General features: G+C 44.4%; 1 protein-coding gene across 1 annotated transcript in view; it reads right to left on the bottom strand.

Annotated features, from left to right (window-relative positions):
• LOC124803191 (orexin receptor type 2-like) overlaps nt 1–19,917 on the bottom strand; it is a 151,738-nt gene that overhangs the window by 73,127 nt on the left and 58,694 nt on the right. Inside the window, exon 5 of the mRNA XM_047264374.1 lies at nt 6,081–6,243. Coding sequence (XP_047120330.1) covers nt 6,081–6,243 — 163 coding nt within the window. The remainder of the gene's footprint in view (nt 1–6,080; nt 6,244–19,917) is intronic.

Raw genomic sequence — 19,917 nt, 5'->3', positions numbered from 1 at the left:
AAAGGTCCGCAGTCGGTTCTGTCAAGGATGCTGCAGATGGTGAGCTCTGCCTTCATCTCGTAAGCAAGACCGGCAGCCTTCACCAAATCAGATAGCCGCTGGAATCCAGAGAGAATTTCCTCAGATCCAAAGAGACACACGTCATTAGTGCCGACATGTGCCACCACCTGCAGCTGGCTGCACCCTGTGCTCTTCATGGCATGGAAGGACCCTTTCCACATCAGGAATGACTCCACCCGGAATGCACACGGAGTGCACAATGGATTTCTTCCCCACCTTAGCCGCCATATCCCTAAGGGTCCCCATCACGCGCCTAACATTGGAGCTCCCAACTACCAATAAGCCCACCCTCTGCGATTGCCCGGACTTTGAAGGCTGAAAATCATCCTCTGAAACAGGGCAGGCAGCTGCATCTGGCTCAGCCAGAGACAGTACCTGAAACCTGTTTGTCAGACGCACCGGGGAGGCTTTCTGATCAGCCTACAGGGACGTCTTTCGCTGCCTGCCACGCCTTGGAACGACCTCCCAATCAACCACAGGCGAGGGCTCAGTCCCACTGCGAGCAGCAATCGGGGCAACCACAGCGGCAGATCGATCTGGGGACAGACGAGACGAGGTTGACATCCCCGTGATACCCAAGTCCGGCTCCTCACAGTGGTGCCCATTGGCACGACCGAAGTCAGCGCCGCCTGCAGCTGTGAGCAAAGGGATGTCAACTCAGCCCTCATCCAAACACAGCAATCACAGTCCCTGTCCATTATAATCGATGTTGAACAACAGTTATTGAAACACGAGTCCGTGCCTAGATAATGCAAGGTAAGCACGCAAAGAATGTATGAACTAACCTGTACAAATGTCTAATGACTACGCTACAATCTGCTTGAGATTCAATTGCCATTCCCTGCACCATACGTCAATTCGCTGCAGATCCTCCTGCATTTCAGTACAATTTTCCATTGTTACAACCTCTCGATATACCACAGCATCATCCGCAAAAAGCCTCAGTGCACTTCCGATGTCATCCACAAGGTCATTTATGTATATTGTGAATAGCAACGGTCCTACGACACTCCCCTGCGGCACACCTGAAATCACTCTTACTTCGGAAGACTACTCTCCATTGAGAATGACATGCTGGGTTCTGTTATCTATAAACTCTTCAATCCAATCACACAATTGGTCTGATAGTCCATATGTTCTTACTTTGTTCATTAAACGACTGTGAGGAACTGTATCAAATGCCTTGCGGAAGTCAAGAAACACGGCATCTACCTGGGAACCCGTGTCTATGGCCCTCTGAGTCTCGTGGACGAATAGCGCGACCTGGGTTTCACACGATCGTCTTTTTAGAAACCCATGCTGATTCCTACAGAGTAGATTTCTAGTTTCCAGAAAAGTCATTATACTCGAACATAATACGTTTTCCAAAATTCTTCAACTGATCGACGTTAGAGATATAGGTCTATAGTTCTGCACATTTCTTCGACGTCCCTTCTTGAAAACAGGGATGACCTGTGCCCTTTTCCAATCCTTCGGGACGCTACGCTCTTCTAGAGACCTACGGTACACCGCTGCAAGAAGGGGGGCAAGTTCCTTCGCGTACTCTGTGTAAAATCGAACTGGTATCCCATCAGGTCCAGCGGCCTTTCCTCTTTTGGGAGAGTTTAATTGTTTCTCTATCCCTCTGTCGTCTATTTCGATATCTACCATTTTGTCATCTGTGCGACAATCTAGTGAAGGAACTACAGTGCAGTCTTCCTCTGTAAAAGAGCTTTGGAAAAAGACATTTAGTATTTCGGCCTTTAGTCTGTCATCCTCTGTTTCATTACCGTTTTGGTCACAGAGTGACATTTTGTTTTGATCCACCTACCGCTTTGACATAAGACGGAAATTTCTTAAACCGATAGCGAATCCAATGTCTTATCCATAGGTTCGTGTCATTCAGTAATAAATCCTAAGAAATCAATTTACTGTCGAGAGTTAATCAACTTTTAACTAGATTGCTAATTCACTAAAGGCGGCTGATAGCTGACACTTCTTGTTGAAAACAATGAAAGTAGCACTACCTGTCTCTGGGCTGTCTAGGTTCAGGAATCTGCAGCCAAAGACAATCGCAGAATCGACAAAGCTTCTGGTTGTGACCCTCCAACCGGCTCCAAACCAGAGACACCCAATCAAAGGTACAATATTGCAAATGTTTAGTCCAGTTTGCGCACAGTGAATAGGCCGAGCTTGCATCCAGTGAGCAGGCGTTCACCAGTTCGGCCAACTGTTTGTAAGAACTGAGGATGGCCTTAAAATTCAAGCGACAGGTGTCATTGATACTGATATGAGCTGAAATGCGAAGATGACAGCACAATGCACTCTCGATAGCAGCAGGCAGATACTCTGGTAGATATAATGACAGCACATCGGTTGGCTTTCTTGCCTTAGATTTTGCTCCATAACCAACTTAAGATTGCAACTCTCGACAAATAAGGGTCCCCCTCCCCCCTAGTGTCCACTCAGGTCCTACTGTAGAAGTGGACACATGTTCTTTTTTTGTGTCATCAGTCTTCTGACTGGTTTGATGCGGCGCACCAGGAATTTCTCTCCCATGCGAGCTTTTTCATCTCAGAGTAGCACTAGCAACCTATGCCCTCACTTATTTGCTGGATATGTCCCAATCTCTGTCTCCCTCTACATTTTTACCCTCCACATCTCCCTGTGGTTCCATGGAAGTTATTCCCTGATGTCTTAACATATGTCGTATCATCCTGCACACCTTCTTTTTGTCAGTGTTTTCCATATATTCCTTTCCTCGCCGGTTCTGCGGAGATCCTCCTCATTCTTTACCTTGCTACATTGTCGTACATAAGGTGAACGAGAGGCGTCAGATGGACAGCCCTCATATTTGTTCTCTGTCTTGAGGAAAGTGGACCAGCGATAATCCAGAATACATCGCGACGAGTGCAATAAAACCTTATCGGGTACTGTGGAAGGTGCCTCGGCAGCAGAGCTCGTGATCCGAGCATGTGATACTCGAAGGATACCATTTGGTTCTTCACTTGTTGCACAAACATTACACACCAATCCAGCTACCTGAAACGTATTGAACTCTCGACGAACCACGGCCAGCTCCTTCTACGTCTACATAAAGAGACTCCAAATCGCAGTGAAGTGCACGGTAGAGGGTACTTAGCAAGGTACCACATATTAGGGTTTCTTCCCGTTCCAATTGCATATGGAATAGTGTAAGAATGATTGATTCAGTGCGTCCTGTAATTGGTTTTAGCATCACAGTTCTTACGAGAGAGATACGAAGAGAGCTGAAGAATATTTCTAGATTCCTCCCTTAAAACGAGATCCCCTACATTTGTAAGTACCCTTTCACATGAACATGAATACTTGTGTGTATCTTCAACTGTTTACCAGTTAGTTTCTTAGCACTTCTGTGAAGTTTTCGCGAGAGTCAAATAAATCTTTGACCGCTTGTGACGCCCTTTTTGGAATACGTTCAGTATCGACTGTTAGTCCTATTTGGTACAGGTCCCATAGACTTGAGCACTATTATAAGATGGGATGCACAAGTAACTTATAAGCAGTGTCCTTTCCAGACTGGCTACATTTTCCTAGACCCTGCCAACAAGCCAAAGTTTCCCACTTGTCATGCGTATTGCCTATGATTGAGCTTATGCAATCATTTCATCCAGATATTTGTATGAGTTTACTGGTTCCAGATGCGACTCTATCTCTCTCTCTCTCTGCTTTTTAAACAAGGCTGCACAAATGTCCAGTTAGATCTTGATAAGATTCAAATGTGATGCCAAGATTGCAACTTATACATATACTGCCTTGTCGCAGTAGTAACGCCGGTTACCGTCAGATCACCGAAATTAGGGGCTGTTGAGCTTCGCTAGCACTTGGATGGGTCACCGTCCGGGACTAAAGAGTGCTCTAGGAATGCGAGGTACACTCAGCCCTTGTGAGGCCAATTGAGGAGCTACTTGACTGAAAAGTTGCGGCACCGGTCACGAAACATGATACGGGATGGGAGAGCGGTGTGTTGAGCATATGCCCCTCCGTATGCGCAACTGATGATGTCTCAGGCCTGAGGATGGCTTGGCGGCCGGTCGGTTCTGTTGGGCATTCAAGGCTGTTCGGACGGTGCTTTTTTCGTTCCCATAGTACTTCGTTATAGATAATTGCGGCAGCTGCAAAAATTCTGATGCTGCAAGTAATATTTTCTGCCCGCTCGTTAATATACGTAATGAACAACAAGGGTCCCAACAAACTTTGCTGGGGAACGAGTGAAGCTCCTTCTGCTGTAGAGAACTCTCCATCCAGATAAAAAGGTGCATCTTGTTACCCAGAAATCGTCAATTCAGTCACAAATTTCATTTGTATAAAGTACTACTATTAATAATTGTAGGTGTAGTATCGAGACAAATGCTTTTCGGAATTCAAGAAACACAGCAACCCTCTGATTGCCTTGGTCCTTGGCTTTCAGGATTTCATATGAGAAAAGCGCAAGTTGGCTATCTATTAATACACTAATGACCATTAAAATTGCTACACCACGAAGATGACGTGCTACAGACGAGAAATTTAACCGACAGGAAGAAGATGCTGTGATATGCAAATGATTAGCTTTTCAGAGCATTCACACCTAACACGTGCTGACATGAGGAAAGTTTCCAACCGATTTCTCACACACAAACAGCAGTTGACCGGCGTTGCCTGGTGAAACGTTGTTGTGATACCTCGTGTAAGGAGGAGAAATGCGTACCATCACGTTTCCATCTTTGATAAAGGTCGGATTGTAGCCTATCGCGATTGTGGTTTATCGTATCACGACATTGCTGCTCGCGTTGGTCGAGATCCAATGACTGTTAGCAGAATATGGAATTGCTTGGTTCAGGAGGGAAATACGGAACGCCGTGCTGGATCCCAACGGCCTCGTATCACTAGCAGTCGACATGACCATCTTATCCGCATGGCTGTAACGGATCCCTGAGTCAATAGATAGGGACGTTTTCAAGACAACAACCATCTGCACGAACAGTTCAACGACGTTTGCAGCAGCACAGACTATCAGTTCGGAGACCAAGGCTGCGGCTACCCTTGACGCTGCATCACAGACAGCAGCGCCTGCGATGGTGCACTCAACGATGAACCTGGTTGCACGAATAGCAAAACGTCATTTTTTCGGATGAATCCAGGTTCTGTTTACGATGGTCGAATCCGGGTTTGGCGACATCGCGGTGAACGCACATTGGATGCGCGTATTCGTCATCGCCATACTGGCGTATCACCCGGCGTGACGGTATGGGGTGCAATTGGTTACACGTCTCGGTCACCTCTTGTTCGCATTGACGGCACTTTGAACAGTGGACGTTACATTTTAGATGTGTTACGACCCGTGGCTCTACCCTTCGATCGATCCTTGCGAAACCCTACATTCTAGCAGGATAATGCACGACCGCATATTGCAGGTCCTGTACGGGCCTTTCTGGATACAGAAAATGTTCGACTGCTGCCCTGGCCAGCGCATTCTCCAGATCTCTCACCACCTGAAAACGTCTGCTCAATGGTGGCCGAGCAACTGGCTCGTCACAATACGCCAGTGACTACTTTTGATGAACTGTGGTATCGTGTTGAAGCTGCATGGGCAGCTGTACCTTAACACGCCATGCAAGCTCGGTTTGATTCGATGCCCATGTGTATCAACGCCGTTATTACGTCCAGAGGTGGTTGTTGTGGGTACTGATTTCTCAGGATCTATGCATCCAAATTGCGTGAAAATGTAACCACATGTCAGTTCTAGTATAATATATTTGTCCAAGGAATACCCGTTTATCATCTGCATTCCTTCTCTGTGTAGCAATTGTAAAGGTCAGTAGTGTAGATGTTTTCGGAATCCATGTTTGGTGGCGTGAAAGAGGCAGTCCTTTTAGAATGTTTTAGCTCAGAATATGTTCTAGGATTATAGAAGAGATGGACGTCAATGAGCATGGACGGTAGTAGGATATGCACACAGCAAACACTCCGTCACGTTAAAACACAGAGGGGGTCATGGAGTGGGTAGGCAGGGTACGCACCTGAGGATGTTGAGCAGGTGGACGGGGAGGTAGCAGAGCGCGAACATGACGACGACGGCGACCAGCATCTTGGCCGCCTTGCGACGCGACCGCAGCTGCACCTCGGTGGCCGCGTTGGCGCCCATGGCGCTGCGCCGGCTGGCGAAGCTCGTCAGCGGCGGCGCTGTAGACAGGCATCGCACCAAGTCAGAGGACGCATCTGCTGCGAAGCTAGCACACTCGAAAGAGTACGAGGGGTATTCAACAAGTAAAGAGACACTTTTTTTTCAGAAAACAGGATGGTTTAATTCAGGATTCCAGTACGTCATATTGCATCCACTCTTTTGTCTACAAGACACTATTTGTCAACATAATCTTCGTTCCTTACGGCGCCTTACTGGGAGCGCTCATATTGTAAGTAGGCTGTTTAGGTTTAATGTTGGTAACGCTACATAGCACTCTATACTAATTTTTTTTTTTTACTTTATTATTATTTTTAAACCTGTACAACTCAGGTAGGCTGGCAGCGGCACACTACGCCGCTCTTCAGCCATAGCGTTTTACAAGAGTATAAAAAAATGGTGAATGACAATGAACAAAGTGACGGGCAAAAGAGAGAGGTCACAGAGACACAAAAAACACGGAGTCGTTCACATGTGACGATAACAACACTGAAAACACGTTGGCACGGCGCACAAAACACTGATGAGTCCGACGGCACAAGTGAACGTAGGTGTGGGACGGCGGACACCAAAAACACTAAACGACGTCACACACACGAGACACAGAAGGCGACGATCTCCGGCGCGCAAAGGTTCACTATGCGTGTGCGAGTCCGGGGACCTGCCAAGAGAGGAGGAGGAGGAAGGGGAGCGGGAGAGCGAAAGGGGAGAGCAGAGATGCCACGGGCAGGGGTGATAGGGGGGAGGGAGGAAGGGGGAGAGGAAGCCCGGGGGAAGAGGGGGAAGGGAGGGGATGGGGAGATGGAAAAAGAAGGGAAGAGAAGAGAAGGGAGGGAGGGTGCCGAAAGGAAAGGACACGGGAAGTGGGGGGCGGGGCAGGGTCAAAGTTGATAGGAGGGGTAGATGGAAGGGATGAGGACATCATCAGGGAGAGAGAGCTGGCGAAAGCCACCTTGGGAGAGGGTAAGGAGGGTGGACAGATGGAGACCGGGTATTAAAATTTCTGACTGCACTGTGTGCAGTCTGCGGCTGGTTGGACTCGTTGTTGGAAGATATTCACGAGTGTTGTTGGGGAGTTGGATGTGAACAGCGTGTAGTGTTGGGCTGTAGGATGTGAACAGAGTGTAATGTTGGTCTGTTGGATGTGAACGGCGTGTACTGTTCGTCTGTTGGATGTGAACAGCATCTAGTGTTGGGAAGTTGGTTGTGAACAGCATGTAGTGTTGGTCTGTTGGATATGAACAGCATGTAGTGTTGGGCAGTTGGACGTGAACAGCATGTAGTATTGGTCTGTTGGATGTGAACAGCATGTAGTGTTGGTCTGTTGGATGTGAACAGCGTGTAGTGTTGGTCTGTTGTGTGTGAACAGCGTGTAGTGTTGGTCTGTTGTGAGTGAACAGCGTGTAGTGTTGGGCAGTTGGATGTGAATGGCATGTAATGTTGGTCTGTTGGATGTGGACAGCGTGTAGTGTTGGTCTGTTGGATGTGAACAGCATGTAGTGTTGGTCTGTTGGATGTGAATGGCATGTAGTGATGGTCTGTTGGATGTGAACAGCGTGTAGTGTTGGTCTGTTATTTGTGAACAGCATGTAGTGTTGGTCTGTTGGATGTGAACAGCGTGTAGTGTTGGTATGTCGTGTGTGAACAGTGTGTAGTGTTGGTCGGTTGTGAATGAACAGCGTGTAGTGTTGGGCAGTTGGATGTGAATGGCGTCTAGTGTTGAGCAGTTGGATGTGAATGGCATGTAGTGTTGGTCTGCTGGATGTGAACAGTGTGTAGTGTTGGTCTGTTGGATGTGAACATCGTGTAGTGTTGGTCTGTCTGATGTGAACAACGTGTAGTGTTGGTCTGTTGGATGTGATCAGCGTGTAGTGTTGGTCTGTTGGATGTGAAGAGCGTGTAGTGTAGGCCTGTTGGATATGAACAGTGTGTAGTGTTGGGCAGTTGGATGTGAACAGCGTGTAGTGTTGGGCAGTTGGATGTGAACAGCGTGTAATGATGGGCAGTTGGATGTGAACAGCGTCTAGTGTTGGGCAGTTGGATGTGAACAACATGTAGTGTTGGGCTGTTGGATGTGAACAGCGTATAGTGTTGGTCTGTTGGATGTGAACAGCGTGTAGTGTTGAGCTGTTGGGTGAGAACAGCCAGTAGCGTTGGGCAGTTGGAAGTGACCCGTCAGCAGCGGTGGATGTAGGGAGAGAGGTGCCAGCGTTCTGAGAGATGTTAATATGAACTGACGATCTGGACGTGTGTTCGTCAGAAAAGAGATCTGTTTAACTGAATGTCACAAATATATACAGGGTGTTACAGAAAGGTACGGCCAAACTTTCAGGAAACATTCCTGACACACAATGAAAGAAAATATGTTATGTGGTCATGTGTCCGGAAATGCTTACTTTCCGTGTTATAGCTCATTTTATTACTTCTCTTCAAATCACATTAATCATGTAATGGAAACACACAGCAACAGAACGTACCAGCGTGACATCACACACTTTGTTACAGGAAATGTTGAAAATGTCCTCCGTTAGCAAGGATACATGCATCCACCCTCTGTCACATGGAATCCCTGACGTGCTGATGCAGCCCTGGAGAGTGGCATATTGTATCACAGCCATCCACAATACGAGCACGAAGAGTCTCTACATTTGGTACTGGGGTTGTGTACACAAGAGCTTTCAAATGCCCCCATAAATGAAAGTCAAGAGGGTTGAGGTCAAGAGAGCATGGAGGCCATGGAATTGGTCCGCCTCTACCAATTCATCGGTCACCGAATCTGTTGTTGAGAAGCGTACCAACACTTCGACTGAAATGTGCAGGAGCTGCACCGTGCATGAACCACATGTTGTGTCGTACTTGTAAAGGCACATGTTCTAGCAGCACAGGTAGAGTATCCCGTATGAAATCATGATAACGTGCTCCATTGAGCGTAGGTGGAAGAACATGGGGCCCAATCAACACATTACCAACAATGCCTGCCCAAAAGTTCACAGAAAATCAGTGTTGATGACGTGATTGCACAATTACGTGCGGATTCTCTTCAGCCCACACAAGTTGATTGTGAAAATTTACAATTTGATCACGTTGGAATGAAGCCTCATCCGTAAAGAGATCATTTGCACTGAAATGAGGATTGACACATTGTTGGATGAACCATCCGCAGAAGTGTACCCGAGGAGGTCAATCAGCTGCTGATAGTGCCTGCACACGCTGTACATGGTACAGAAACAACTGGTCCTCCCGTAGCACTCTCCATACAGTGTCGTGGTCAACGTTACCTTGTACAGCAGCAACTTCCCCGACGTGATTGCTTACGCGCTGCCTGCGATATGTAAGCTATAAGAGAATCTCAGACCAGAGAGCAGTGTTGGCTGCAGTAAGAGCAGTGTCAGTAGGAGTAAGTAGTAGTTATCAGTCTGGTGTATGGAGTTCGCAATGCCGGTCGTGGGGAGTGATGGCGGTGCCTGAGCGATGTAGTATAAGGTAAAAATAGCCGCGCGCATATGTAGTTTATTACAACAAAATTTGTACTATTGTTATATCAAGTTCCATGTAAATGTTTTAAAAATCTTTTAATAATAATCTTTTTTATAAAATTGATTGTTTTGACAATCATTCATTTGAATTTAAAGAATTTACTAATTTCTGCAATCCATGGTCATCCCGATTATTGTAAAAAAAAATCAGTTGTTTCTTTTTATACATGACAAATCTAGCGGCCAGCATTGCACTGGGCTGTGCCAGAAAAATTTCTTATAGCAGCAGATACAGCGTGTTTCAAAAATGGCCGGTATATTTGAAACGGCAATAAAAACTAAACGATCAGCGACAGAAATACATCATTTGTTGCAATATGCTTGGGACAACAGTACATTTTCAGGCGAACAAACTTTCGAAATTACAGTAGTTACAATTTTCAACAACAGATGGCGCTGCAAGTGATGTGAAAGATATAGAAGACAACGCAGTCTGTGGGTGCGCCATTCTGTACGTCGTCTTTCTGCTGTAAGCGTGTGCTGTTCACAACGTGCACGTGTGCTGTAGACAACATGGTTTATTCCTTAGAACAGAGGATTTTTCTGGTGTTGGAATTCCACCGCCTAGAACACAGTGTTGTTGCAACAAGACGAAGTTTTCAACGGAGGTTTAATGTAACCAAAGGACCGAAAAGCAATACAATAAAGGATCTGTTTGAAAAATTTCAACGGACTGGGAACGTGACGGATGAACGTGCTGGAAAGGTAGGGCGACCGCGTACGGCAACCACAGAGGGCAACGCGCAGCTAGTGCAGCAGGTGATCCAACAGCGGCCTCGGGTTTCCGTTCGCCGTGTTGCAGCTGCGGTCCAAATGACGCCAACGTCCACGTATCGTCTCATGCGCCAGAGTTTACACCTCTATCCATACAAAATTCAAATGCGGCAACCCCTCAGCGCCGCTACCATTGCTGCACGAGAGACATTCGCTAACGATATAGTGCACAGGATTGATGACGGCGATATGCATGTGGGCAGCATTTGGTTTACTGACGAAGCTTATTTTTACCTGGACGGCTTCGTCAATAAACAGAACTGGCGCATCTGGGGAACCGAAAAGCCCCATGTTGCAGTCCCATCGTTCCTGCATCCTCAAAAAGTACTGGTCTGGGCCGCCATTTCTTCCAAAGGAATCATTGGCCCATTTTTCAGATCCGAAACGATTACTGCATCACGCTATCTGGACATTCTTCGTGAATTTGTGGCGGTACAAACTGCCTTAGACGACACTGCGAACACCTCGTGGTTTATGCAAGATGGTGCCTGGCCACATCGCACGGCCGACGTCTTTAATTTCCTGAATGAATATTTCGATGATCGTGTGATTGCTTTGGGCTATCCGAAACATACAGGAGGCGGCGTGGATTGGCCTCCCTATTCGCCAGACATGAACCCCTGTGACTTCTTTCTGTGCGGACACTTGAAAGACCAGGTGTACCGCCAGAATCCAGAAACAATTGAACAGCTGAAGCAGTACATCTCATCTGCATGTGAAGCCATTCCGCCAGACACGTTGTCAAAGGTTTCGGGTAATTTCATTCAGCGACTACGCCATATTATTGCTACGCATGGTGGATATGTGGAAAATATCGTACTATAGAGTTTCCCAGACCGCAGCGCCATCTGTTGTTGAAAATTGTAACTACTGTAATTTCGAAAGTTTGTCTGCCTGAAAATGTACTGTTGTCCCAAGCATATTGCAACAAACGGTGTATTTCTATCGCTGCTCGTTTAGTTTTTATTGCCGTTTCAAATATACCGGTCATTTTTGAAACACCCTGTATATACGCGTTATCCGGCGACTCCAATAAGGTAAGATTTTTATATTTATTCAGAATGAATTTTCAGGGCCATGACGCAGCACTGCTGGTGTCCAAAATTTACCAATTTAAATTCACAGTCAATTATTGAAAGGTTATAAGTGAGCCACAATTTTTTATTGAGAGATTAGTCACATTTTATTATTAGTAGGTTACGGAACTTATCTGTTGGGAGGTTACGCTTAATGTGAATTATATAATTATATTTTTTACTGTTGGGAGGTTACAAAGTAAAGAGAAAACAGCCTCAGTACGTTCAGTTTTACTCTGGAGTTTGAAAATCAAGTAACGTAGAGGTTTTACCAGCACAGTAATTCTTTTCATGCAAAGGGGGAGTTTCAATATGCCCAAACTGCACCACTCTACTAGTCGACGTCAGAGCCAACGTGTTGCTACATCAGTAACCTCCCCATCATCCGCGTACTGCTTCCCTAGGAGTACATCCTTCTTTGGGCCAAACACATGGAAAGTCGCAAGGAGCGTGATCGGAGCTATAGGATGGATGAGGAAGAATAGTCCAATTAAGTTTTGTGAGCTTCTTGCGTTGTCATGGAGAAGAAGTTCGTTTCCATTTTTGTGGCAACGAACACGCTGAAGTCGTTTCTTCAATTTCCTTGCGATAGCGCAATACACTTCAGAGTTGTTCGTCGCACCGTGAGGGAGGACATCAAACAGACTAATTTTAGTTACATATATTCATATGAACACTCAATTCTTAGCTATGGAATTTTTTTTGGGGGGAACAAATGCACAAAATATGAATACAATGTTCAAACTCCAGAAAAGAGCCATAAGAATAATAACCAAAAATACTAGTCGAGCTCATAGTAGAGATCTGTTCAGAACACTGAGGTTTTTGACTGCAAAGCCAGCTCTGTCCATGACGATGCAACAAGAGATAGACTCAACTTACATTTACCAAGAAAAAAGTAAACATAAAACTCAAAACAGCATTTTCTACGAAGCAATAAAACTGTACAATAAAGTACCAAAAGTGATCAAAGAAATTGCCAAAATACACTTATTTAAAAAGGCAGCTAAAAATACCTCTGATGCAATACATTTTATACTTTGAAGGATTACTTAGCTAAAGCAGAGTTTGATAAAAAATGTTATACAAATAAATAATAATAATAATGATTATAAACTATCCAAAATTTCACATAACACCTTCACTTAATTTTTTTCCTTCTTTTTTTCCTTTATAGAAATACTTACCCCAAGCTATGCATAGCACAATACTAACACCTCTTCCTCTTTCTAAGCTCAACCTCTCACTCATTATGGAGGGATGCTGACTCAGTTTTTCAGGATAGCAACTGGGAAGTTGCGGTGCCGAAAATGGCCCCCCAGGGATCACCAGTGTGTGTGTGTGTGTGTGTGTAGTCAGTGAAGTGTTATGAAACAATGTGTGTATAGTGTGTGCAGTGACTGATAATGGCATACGAGTGAACAATGTGGCATTACATTATTTAACAACTTATTTGTGAAAAAAGTATTGTATACCAGGAGTAATCTAATGATTGTCTCTAACTAGGATTCTTTAAATATATGCGTATACGAATTAACTTATTTTAAATTGATCTAAATTTGTAAATACTTTGACATGTCCTATATCCTTGCAAAAAGAGATCTACGGATGAATAGAGCTACTACTACTACTACTACTACTACTACTACTAACACCTTTAGAGCCCCAGCAGACTGCCGCCATTACTTTACCGGCAGGAGGTGCGGTTCTGAACGTTTGCTTCGGAGGAGAGTTGATGTGGCGGATGGGCAACCATTTTTTTCGGTTCGAAGTGATGAACTCGTGTTTCATCTCCTGTGACGGTGTTCGACAAAAAACTGTCACGATCAGTCTCGCAACCCGCAAGCAATTATTCGTAAATGGTCCTTCGTTGCTCTTCATATCTTCTGTTAGGCGGCGAGGAAGCCAGCAGGCACACGCTTTTGGGTACCCTAGCTGGTGAACGAGTGTTTCAGAACTACCAACAGAAACGCCCAGTTGTGCAGCGAGGTGTTTGTTTGGGATCCGTTGATCACCTCGTGTGAGAGTGCCCGCGCTTTCCGACATTGCAGTAGTGACAGCTTTGTGCGGCCGGCTCACATGAAGGACATCGGACAGGTTCGCGCGACCTCGTTGCGATGATGACAGACGCCTCACCCAACGACTCACCGTGCTTTTGCTCACTGACAGGTCTCCGTAGACATTCTGGAAGTGCTTATGAACATCTGAGATGCCATGGTTTTTCGCCAAAAGAAACTCAGTGACAGCTCTCTACTTGGAACGCACCACCGTTTAGTTTACACGACACTAGGTTGCAGGCAGCTGCTCTACCGGAAACTGCGCATGCGCGCCGCGCGTTTGCGCAACTCATCGGTGAAACTAAACAGTTTCGGCGTGTTCCAACTTTCGTGACACTAGCCGCGTGAGTTTTGAGGTTGTGTGTGTTCGTAGAGTGTAGACAAACTGACTGTAAAGTGGGGACCGGAGAATAATGTTTGCTTTTTGGATATCTATGCTTTGCGTGGGTGTTTGTGGGATTTCGGTGATGCTGGTTACAAAAATAAGCAACGTACTGCTCCTCCTGAGACCGTCATGTGCAATCAGAACATAAATAGTTTGACAATATGTGAGATGCAGGGCAAAATTTACTGAATTAGGAGCACATACACAACTGAATTAAGAAGAATACAAGCAAACGTAATTCTAGCTGTAGAAATGCTTTTGTCTACAAGACTAAATTCCCATCGTTCTAGCTGGCCCACTCTTTTTTTTAAGTAATATTGTTGGCAGGAGGGAAGGCTATGCAAATCAAGAAGCTACTTTCTTTGTTCTATATTCATCTATTTAAAACGTCGCTGTATTGCTCCCCATTCAGAAATGTTTGAAATTTGAAATATTGCCACTGTACAGATCTATATTCAAGAGAGTAGTTTGCAAACCATTATCTTCTCAATGCGGCCTGCTTTGAGTAATTAGTGCTGTTAATGTTAATAACTATTACTGTTAATAATTATTGGAATTAATGAAAAACCACCAAATAAAAAAAAATAGTTCAAATGGCTCTGAGCACTATGGGACTTAACTTCTGAGGTCATCAGTCCCCTAGAACTTAGAACTACTTAAACCTAACTAACCCAAGGACATCACACACATCCATGCCCGAGATAGGATTCGAACCTGCGACCGTAGCTGTCTCGCGGTTCCAGACTGTATCGCCTAGAACCGCACGGCCACCCCGGCTGGCACCAACTAAAACCGCATATTATAGCATGCCGAGTGTTCTCGATTGTAACGCATGCAATGCCATATGTAATTTCAGTTCTGGCGGCAGTGTTTCATGCATTACAATATCTTTATTACTTATCGCATAATTAACTCTATTTAGAAGAAACGTTAACAGTTATGGTGACATTCTAACATAAGTAAAAGAACTTCTTGGGTCTTCCATTACAAATTATTTCAGCAAGGATGCTAAGCAACCGAGCTGACGTCTTTTCTTCATCCAGTTACGAATCGAAACACGTTTCTTGTTTTTTTCTTATGCATCGATTCCATGCAACAAGCTTTAACTCCATCACAGCTCGTGCAGCTGCCAAAACTTTCATTTCAGACACGACTCAGGAACCCACAAAACGACGAAACTGAAGTATCTACTGGCTTCATTGCAGAGTGGCGCAACCTAATGTCGTCGTGTAAACTAGGTTTTACAGATGCCATTTTGAAGGCTGCGTATAGCGCCACCGCCTTCATGAAACGACAGGGGCTAATGAGGGAAAATTCTACTATGTTACACAACAAATACTGCATTTTTCAACTGAAACTGGCAGAGAGGAAAAATGTGTTGCATTACTTATCGAACGCCCGTCCTAACTGTATCCTGCCCTAGTACCAGAAGCTACTTACCGTACATAAGATTTAGAGTAATCCGGTGATGAAGGTCTCAAGTCAATTACAATAAGACTGTAATCACGTGACACCAACATATCTAGACGATAGTAATGCAAAGCAACTGTTATAGAACAGGTGATGACCTCAGGACAGCTGAAGATAGTGACTGAATGTAAAGTGAAAGAAATTCACAGAAGAGTAAAAATGGCTACACGTGCTTTTAGTAGACTAAATACTGATCTTCCTGCGTGTCTGAGAAGGGAAATTCGCAATCAGTGGATCTTACCAATTTTGACTTATGGCACAGGGAGACGGACTTTCAACACGAAAAACCATTCAAAACGTAAGGATTGGTAAGCAACAATGGAGAGATGCATGGCAATTACTAGGAAAGAAAGGAAAACAATCTAATTTATTAGGTGACAAACAGAGTGGGAGACTTAATTAATGTAAGTTGGCAAAGCATTTAATGAGAAGAATAGACGGTAAATGAATCAAGAAAGTTTTTCACCGATTCGTGATGTCAGCGTGATAGAGGTGGGTAGATGAGATTCTAAAACATTCAGGAGCAACACACACTGCTGGACATTAAAACTGCAACACCGCAAGGCTAGCCAATAATGAACTTTTACTTATTGTATCATATAGTGGAGTGGAAGAACGCGCGATTAAACTTCCTGTTGATCTGAGGATGTAAACGGTGTGAACTTTAGTAAACAATGCTGCCACCTCTTTTAGAAACAATTGATCTTGGAAAGCAAACTTCGGTTTTGCTACAGTTTTTAACGACTCAAATGTTCGGTACGACTATATCCGGGAAGAAAGATGGACGACAGAGTGCGTGCTATTACAGCGGCATTTCAACGCTAAAGAAAAATGTCTTTTTGAATTTCAAATTCATAACTGTGTTCTGTATGTATCTGTGTAATGCATTATCATGTATTCATGTGATATCTTTCCTCTCTACACTGTGGTGTGCTAGTATGAGTGTGTGGTTTGTCTGTAGCTGGTACTAGTTGCCAGGAGATTTCCTTGAATGTTAAGAGCAGTTTAGCCAACTCAAATCACTTAAGAAAGGCAAGTCTTCCGGTCCAGATGGTATACCAATCAGGTTCCTCTCAGAGTATGCAGACAAAATAGCGCCTTTCTTAGCAATCATATACAACCGCTCACTTGACGAAAAGTCTGTTCCTAAAGACTGGAAAGTAGCACAGGTCACACCAATATTCAAAAAGAAAATAGGAGAAACCCATTGAATTACAGACCCATATCACTGACTTCAATTTGCAGTAGGATTTTGGAGCTTATACTGTTCTAGAACATTATAAATCACCTTGAAGGAAATTGACTTATTGATATATAACCAACACGGGTTCAAAAAATATCGCTCTTGTGCAACACAGATAGCTCTTTATTTCCATGAAGTAATGAGTGCTGTCGACATGGGATCTCAGCTCAATTCCATATTCCTGGATTTCCGGAAGGCTTTTGATACCGTTCCTCACAAGCGACCATCAATCAAAGTGAGTGCATATGGAGTATCGTCTCAGTTGTGTGACTGGATTCGTGATTTCCTCTCAGAGAGGTCACAGTACGTAGTGACAGACGGTAAATCATCGAGTAGAACAGAAGTGATATCTGGCGTTCGCAAGGTAGTGTCATAGGCCCTCTGTTGTTCCTGATTTATATAGATGAGCTAGGTCATAATCTGAGCAGCCCCCTTAGATTGTTTGCAGATGACGCTGTAATTTACCGTCTAGTAAAATCATCAGACAATCAATTCCAATTACAAACTGATCTAGAGAGAATGTCTGTTTGGTGCGAAAAGTGACAATTAGCACTAAACAAAGGAAAGTGCGAGGTCATCCTCATGGGTACTAAAAGAAATCCGATAAATTTTGGGTACACGATAAATCGCACAAATATAAGGGCTGTCAATTCGACTAAATACCTAGGAATTACAATTACGAGCAACTTAAATTGGAAAGACCCCATGGATAATATTGTGGGGAAGGCGAAACAAAGACCGCTTTGTTGGCAGAACACTTAGAAGATGCGACAAACCCACTAAAGAGACAGCCTACATAACACTTGTCCGTCCTCTGCTGGAATATTGCTGCGCGGTATGGGATCCTTACCAGGTAGGATTGACGGAGGACATCAAAAAAGTGAAAAGAAGGGCAGCTCGTTTCGTGTTATCGCTCAATAGCGGTGAGAGTGTCACTGATATGGTACGCGAGTCATGTGCAATCAGTCACTGAAACAAAGGCGGTTTTCTTTGCGGCGAGATCTATTTACGCAATTTCAATCACCAACTTACTCTTCCGAATGCTTAAATATTTTGTTGACACCCACCTATGTGGGGAGAAATGATCATCATAATAAAATAAGAGAAATCAGAGCTCGAACGGAAAGATTTAGGTGTTCCTTTTTCCCACGCGCCATTCGAGAGTGGAATGGTAGAGAAGTAGTATGAAAATGGTTCGATGAGCCCTCTCCCAGGCACTTAAGTGTGAATTGAAAGTAACCATGTAGATGTAGATGTAGAGCATTGAATAAGGCTACGTTGGGTCAGACAGGCACTAGTGGCCACTGGTTGTGAGGTTGGTACAGGTAGAAACCGCTTACCCTCTCTGGGCCCTTACGGGTTAATTCTTAGATACCAGCGACTGAGCAGGTTAGTTTTACTATTCCCCAGGTCCCCGGTGAGTAAGGACGCTCTGAGTGTTTTCTCTAGTTGCTAAGCTGAAGTGTGTAAGCGTTAGCTTTGTTTGAGTTGCCGGTAGTCACTCTGGTCTGTGGTAACGATAATCATGCCGCACCAACTATTTCACTCATGGAACGATGTTAATTTCATTAGTATTCAGTTTATTCGATGAGATCTTTAATGCAATTTGAACTTGGCATGGACGAGCGGTGTCGCCACGTTATGTGCAGTTTCGTGTATCATATCCGAATGTGACGTGTGCGTTGTGGGATGCTTGTGTTAAATTTTATTTAATTTATTTCATCCCCATGGACTCAGCAGCCCGAACTCTGCTGCACCACGTGCGTTTCTTTGTAAACCACAAAGCTCCAGTTCGACGTAAACACCTCTCGTGTTCGAATTGAAGCCTCAGTTTCATTGCGGAGTAGATATGCTTATGTTTGGTAAATTTATTGACAAGATTACTGAATTTTACGAAATTTCGGAAGTAGACTTTTATTTCTCAAACTGACCGCTACAGCATGTCGCGTTCGGACCCAATGAGCTTACATGTGGAATAGGGAAGCTATCAGAGTGAACGTGGTGTGTGTCATCTTGATAAATCGTTACCAGTAATTTAGCAGACTTGTCCCACACTTGTTGGCCCAGTTGTTGAGTTGTATAATGTACCATGTGTCGAGATTCACGCGCCGGCATTCAAAGTAGCTGTGTTTTAACTTAACATGTGTGTGTGTGTTAGTCTTAATGAGGAAATGTTAATTATTGCTAAATTCATTGATATTACATCTCACTGCGCCATTCCTCTCCCTAATCAGGATCCTTAAAATCAGTCAGTTTGCACCAGTTGTATCAATGAAATTTGTCGTGATTATTGTATATACGTAGGTTGGAACTTAAATAGTGGCAACTATTTATTCAGAACCGATACAAAAGAGTTACGTGTTTGCACCTGTTACTGTGCTTCAAAGTAGTCACCAGCGTTGTGTAGAACCAGTTGCCAGCGATGTGAAAGGCGTAGTACACCGTTAGCAGAGCCTGTTCTGTTGATGGTGCGAATGGAGTGGTCTACTGCCTGTCGAATCTCTGGAACAGTTCTGAAGCGAAAGCCACGAAGTGGTTCCTTCATCTTCGGAATCAAATCAAAGTCACAAGGACTTAAATCGGAGGATTATGGTGGATGGTGCAGTACTTCCCAGTCCCATCGAACGAACAGAGCAGCCACAGCTTGCGCTGTATGCGCCCGCGCATTGTCGTCAAAATGATGAGTGGGTTATGCAGAAAGTGTTGCCGCTTCTTTCGCAAAGCTGCTCGCAGTTGATGCTCCAAAAACGACCAGCTTTGAGGGACTAGTGACTACTTTGAAGCACAATAACAGGTGCTAATATGTATCTCTTTTGTATCGGCTGTGAATAAATTGTTGCCACTATTTAAGTTCCAACCCTCGTATATATCCAATATATAGATTGGTATTTTATTAATTCATCAAATGACCTGTGAGGTGGCACATATTTATCAGTTTAATTAATTCATATTTAAATAAATCTGGCCCAATAATCAGAAATTTTGTGTTTGTACTTGTTCGGGGCAAGCAGATATGGGATCTAGTTGCACAGTCATTCTAGAGATCCGGGAAATCAGAAGAAAAATATTTTGCGAAGCTGATCCTGTTGTGTCAGCTCTGTACCAGAGTTTATCAAGAGGAGTGACTGATGAATG

This window comes from Schistocerca piceifrons, chromosome 6, assembly GCF_021461385.2.
Source record: "Schistocerca piceifrons isolate TAMUIC-IGC-003096 chromosome 6, iqSchPice1.1, whole genome shotgun sequence".
Lineage (NCBI taxonomy): Eukaryota > Metazoa > Arthropoda > Insecta > Orthoptera > Acrididae > Schistocerca > Schistocerca piceifrons.
This window is presented reverse-complemented; position numbering and strand designations above follow the sequence as displayed.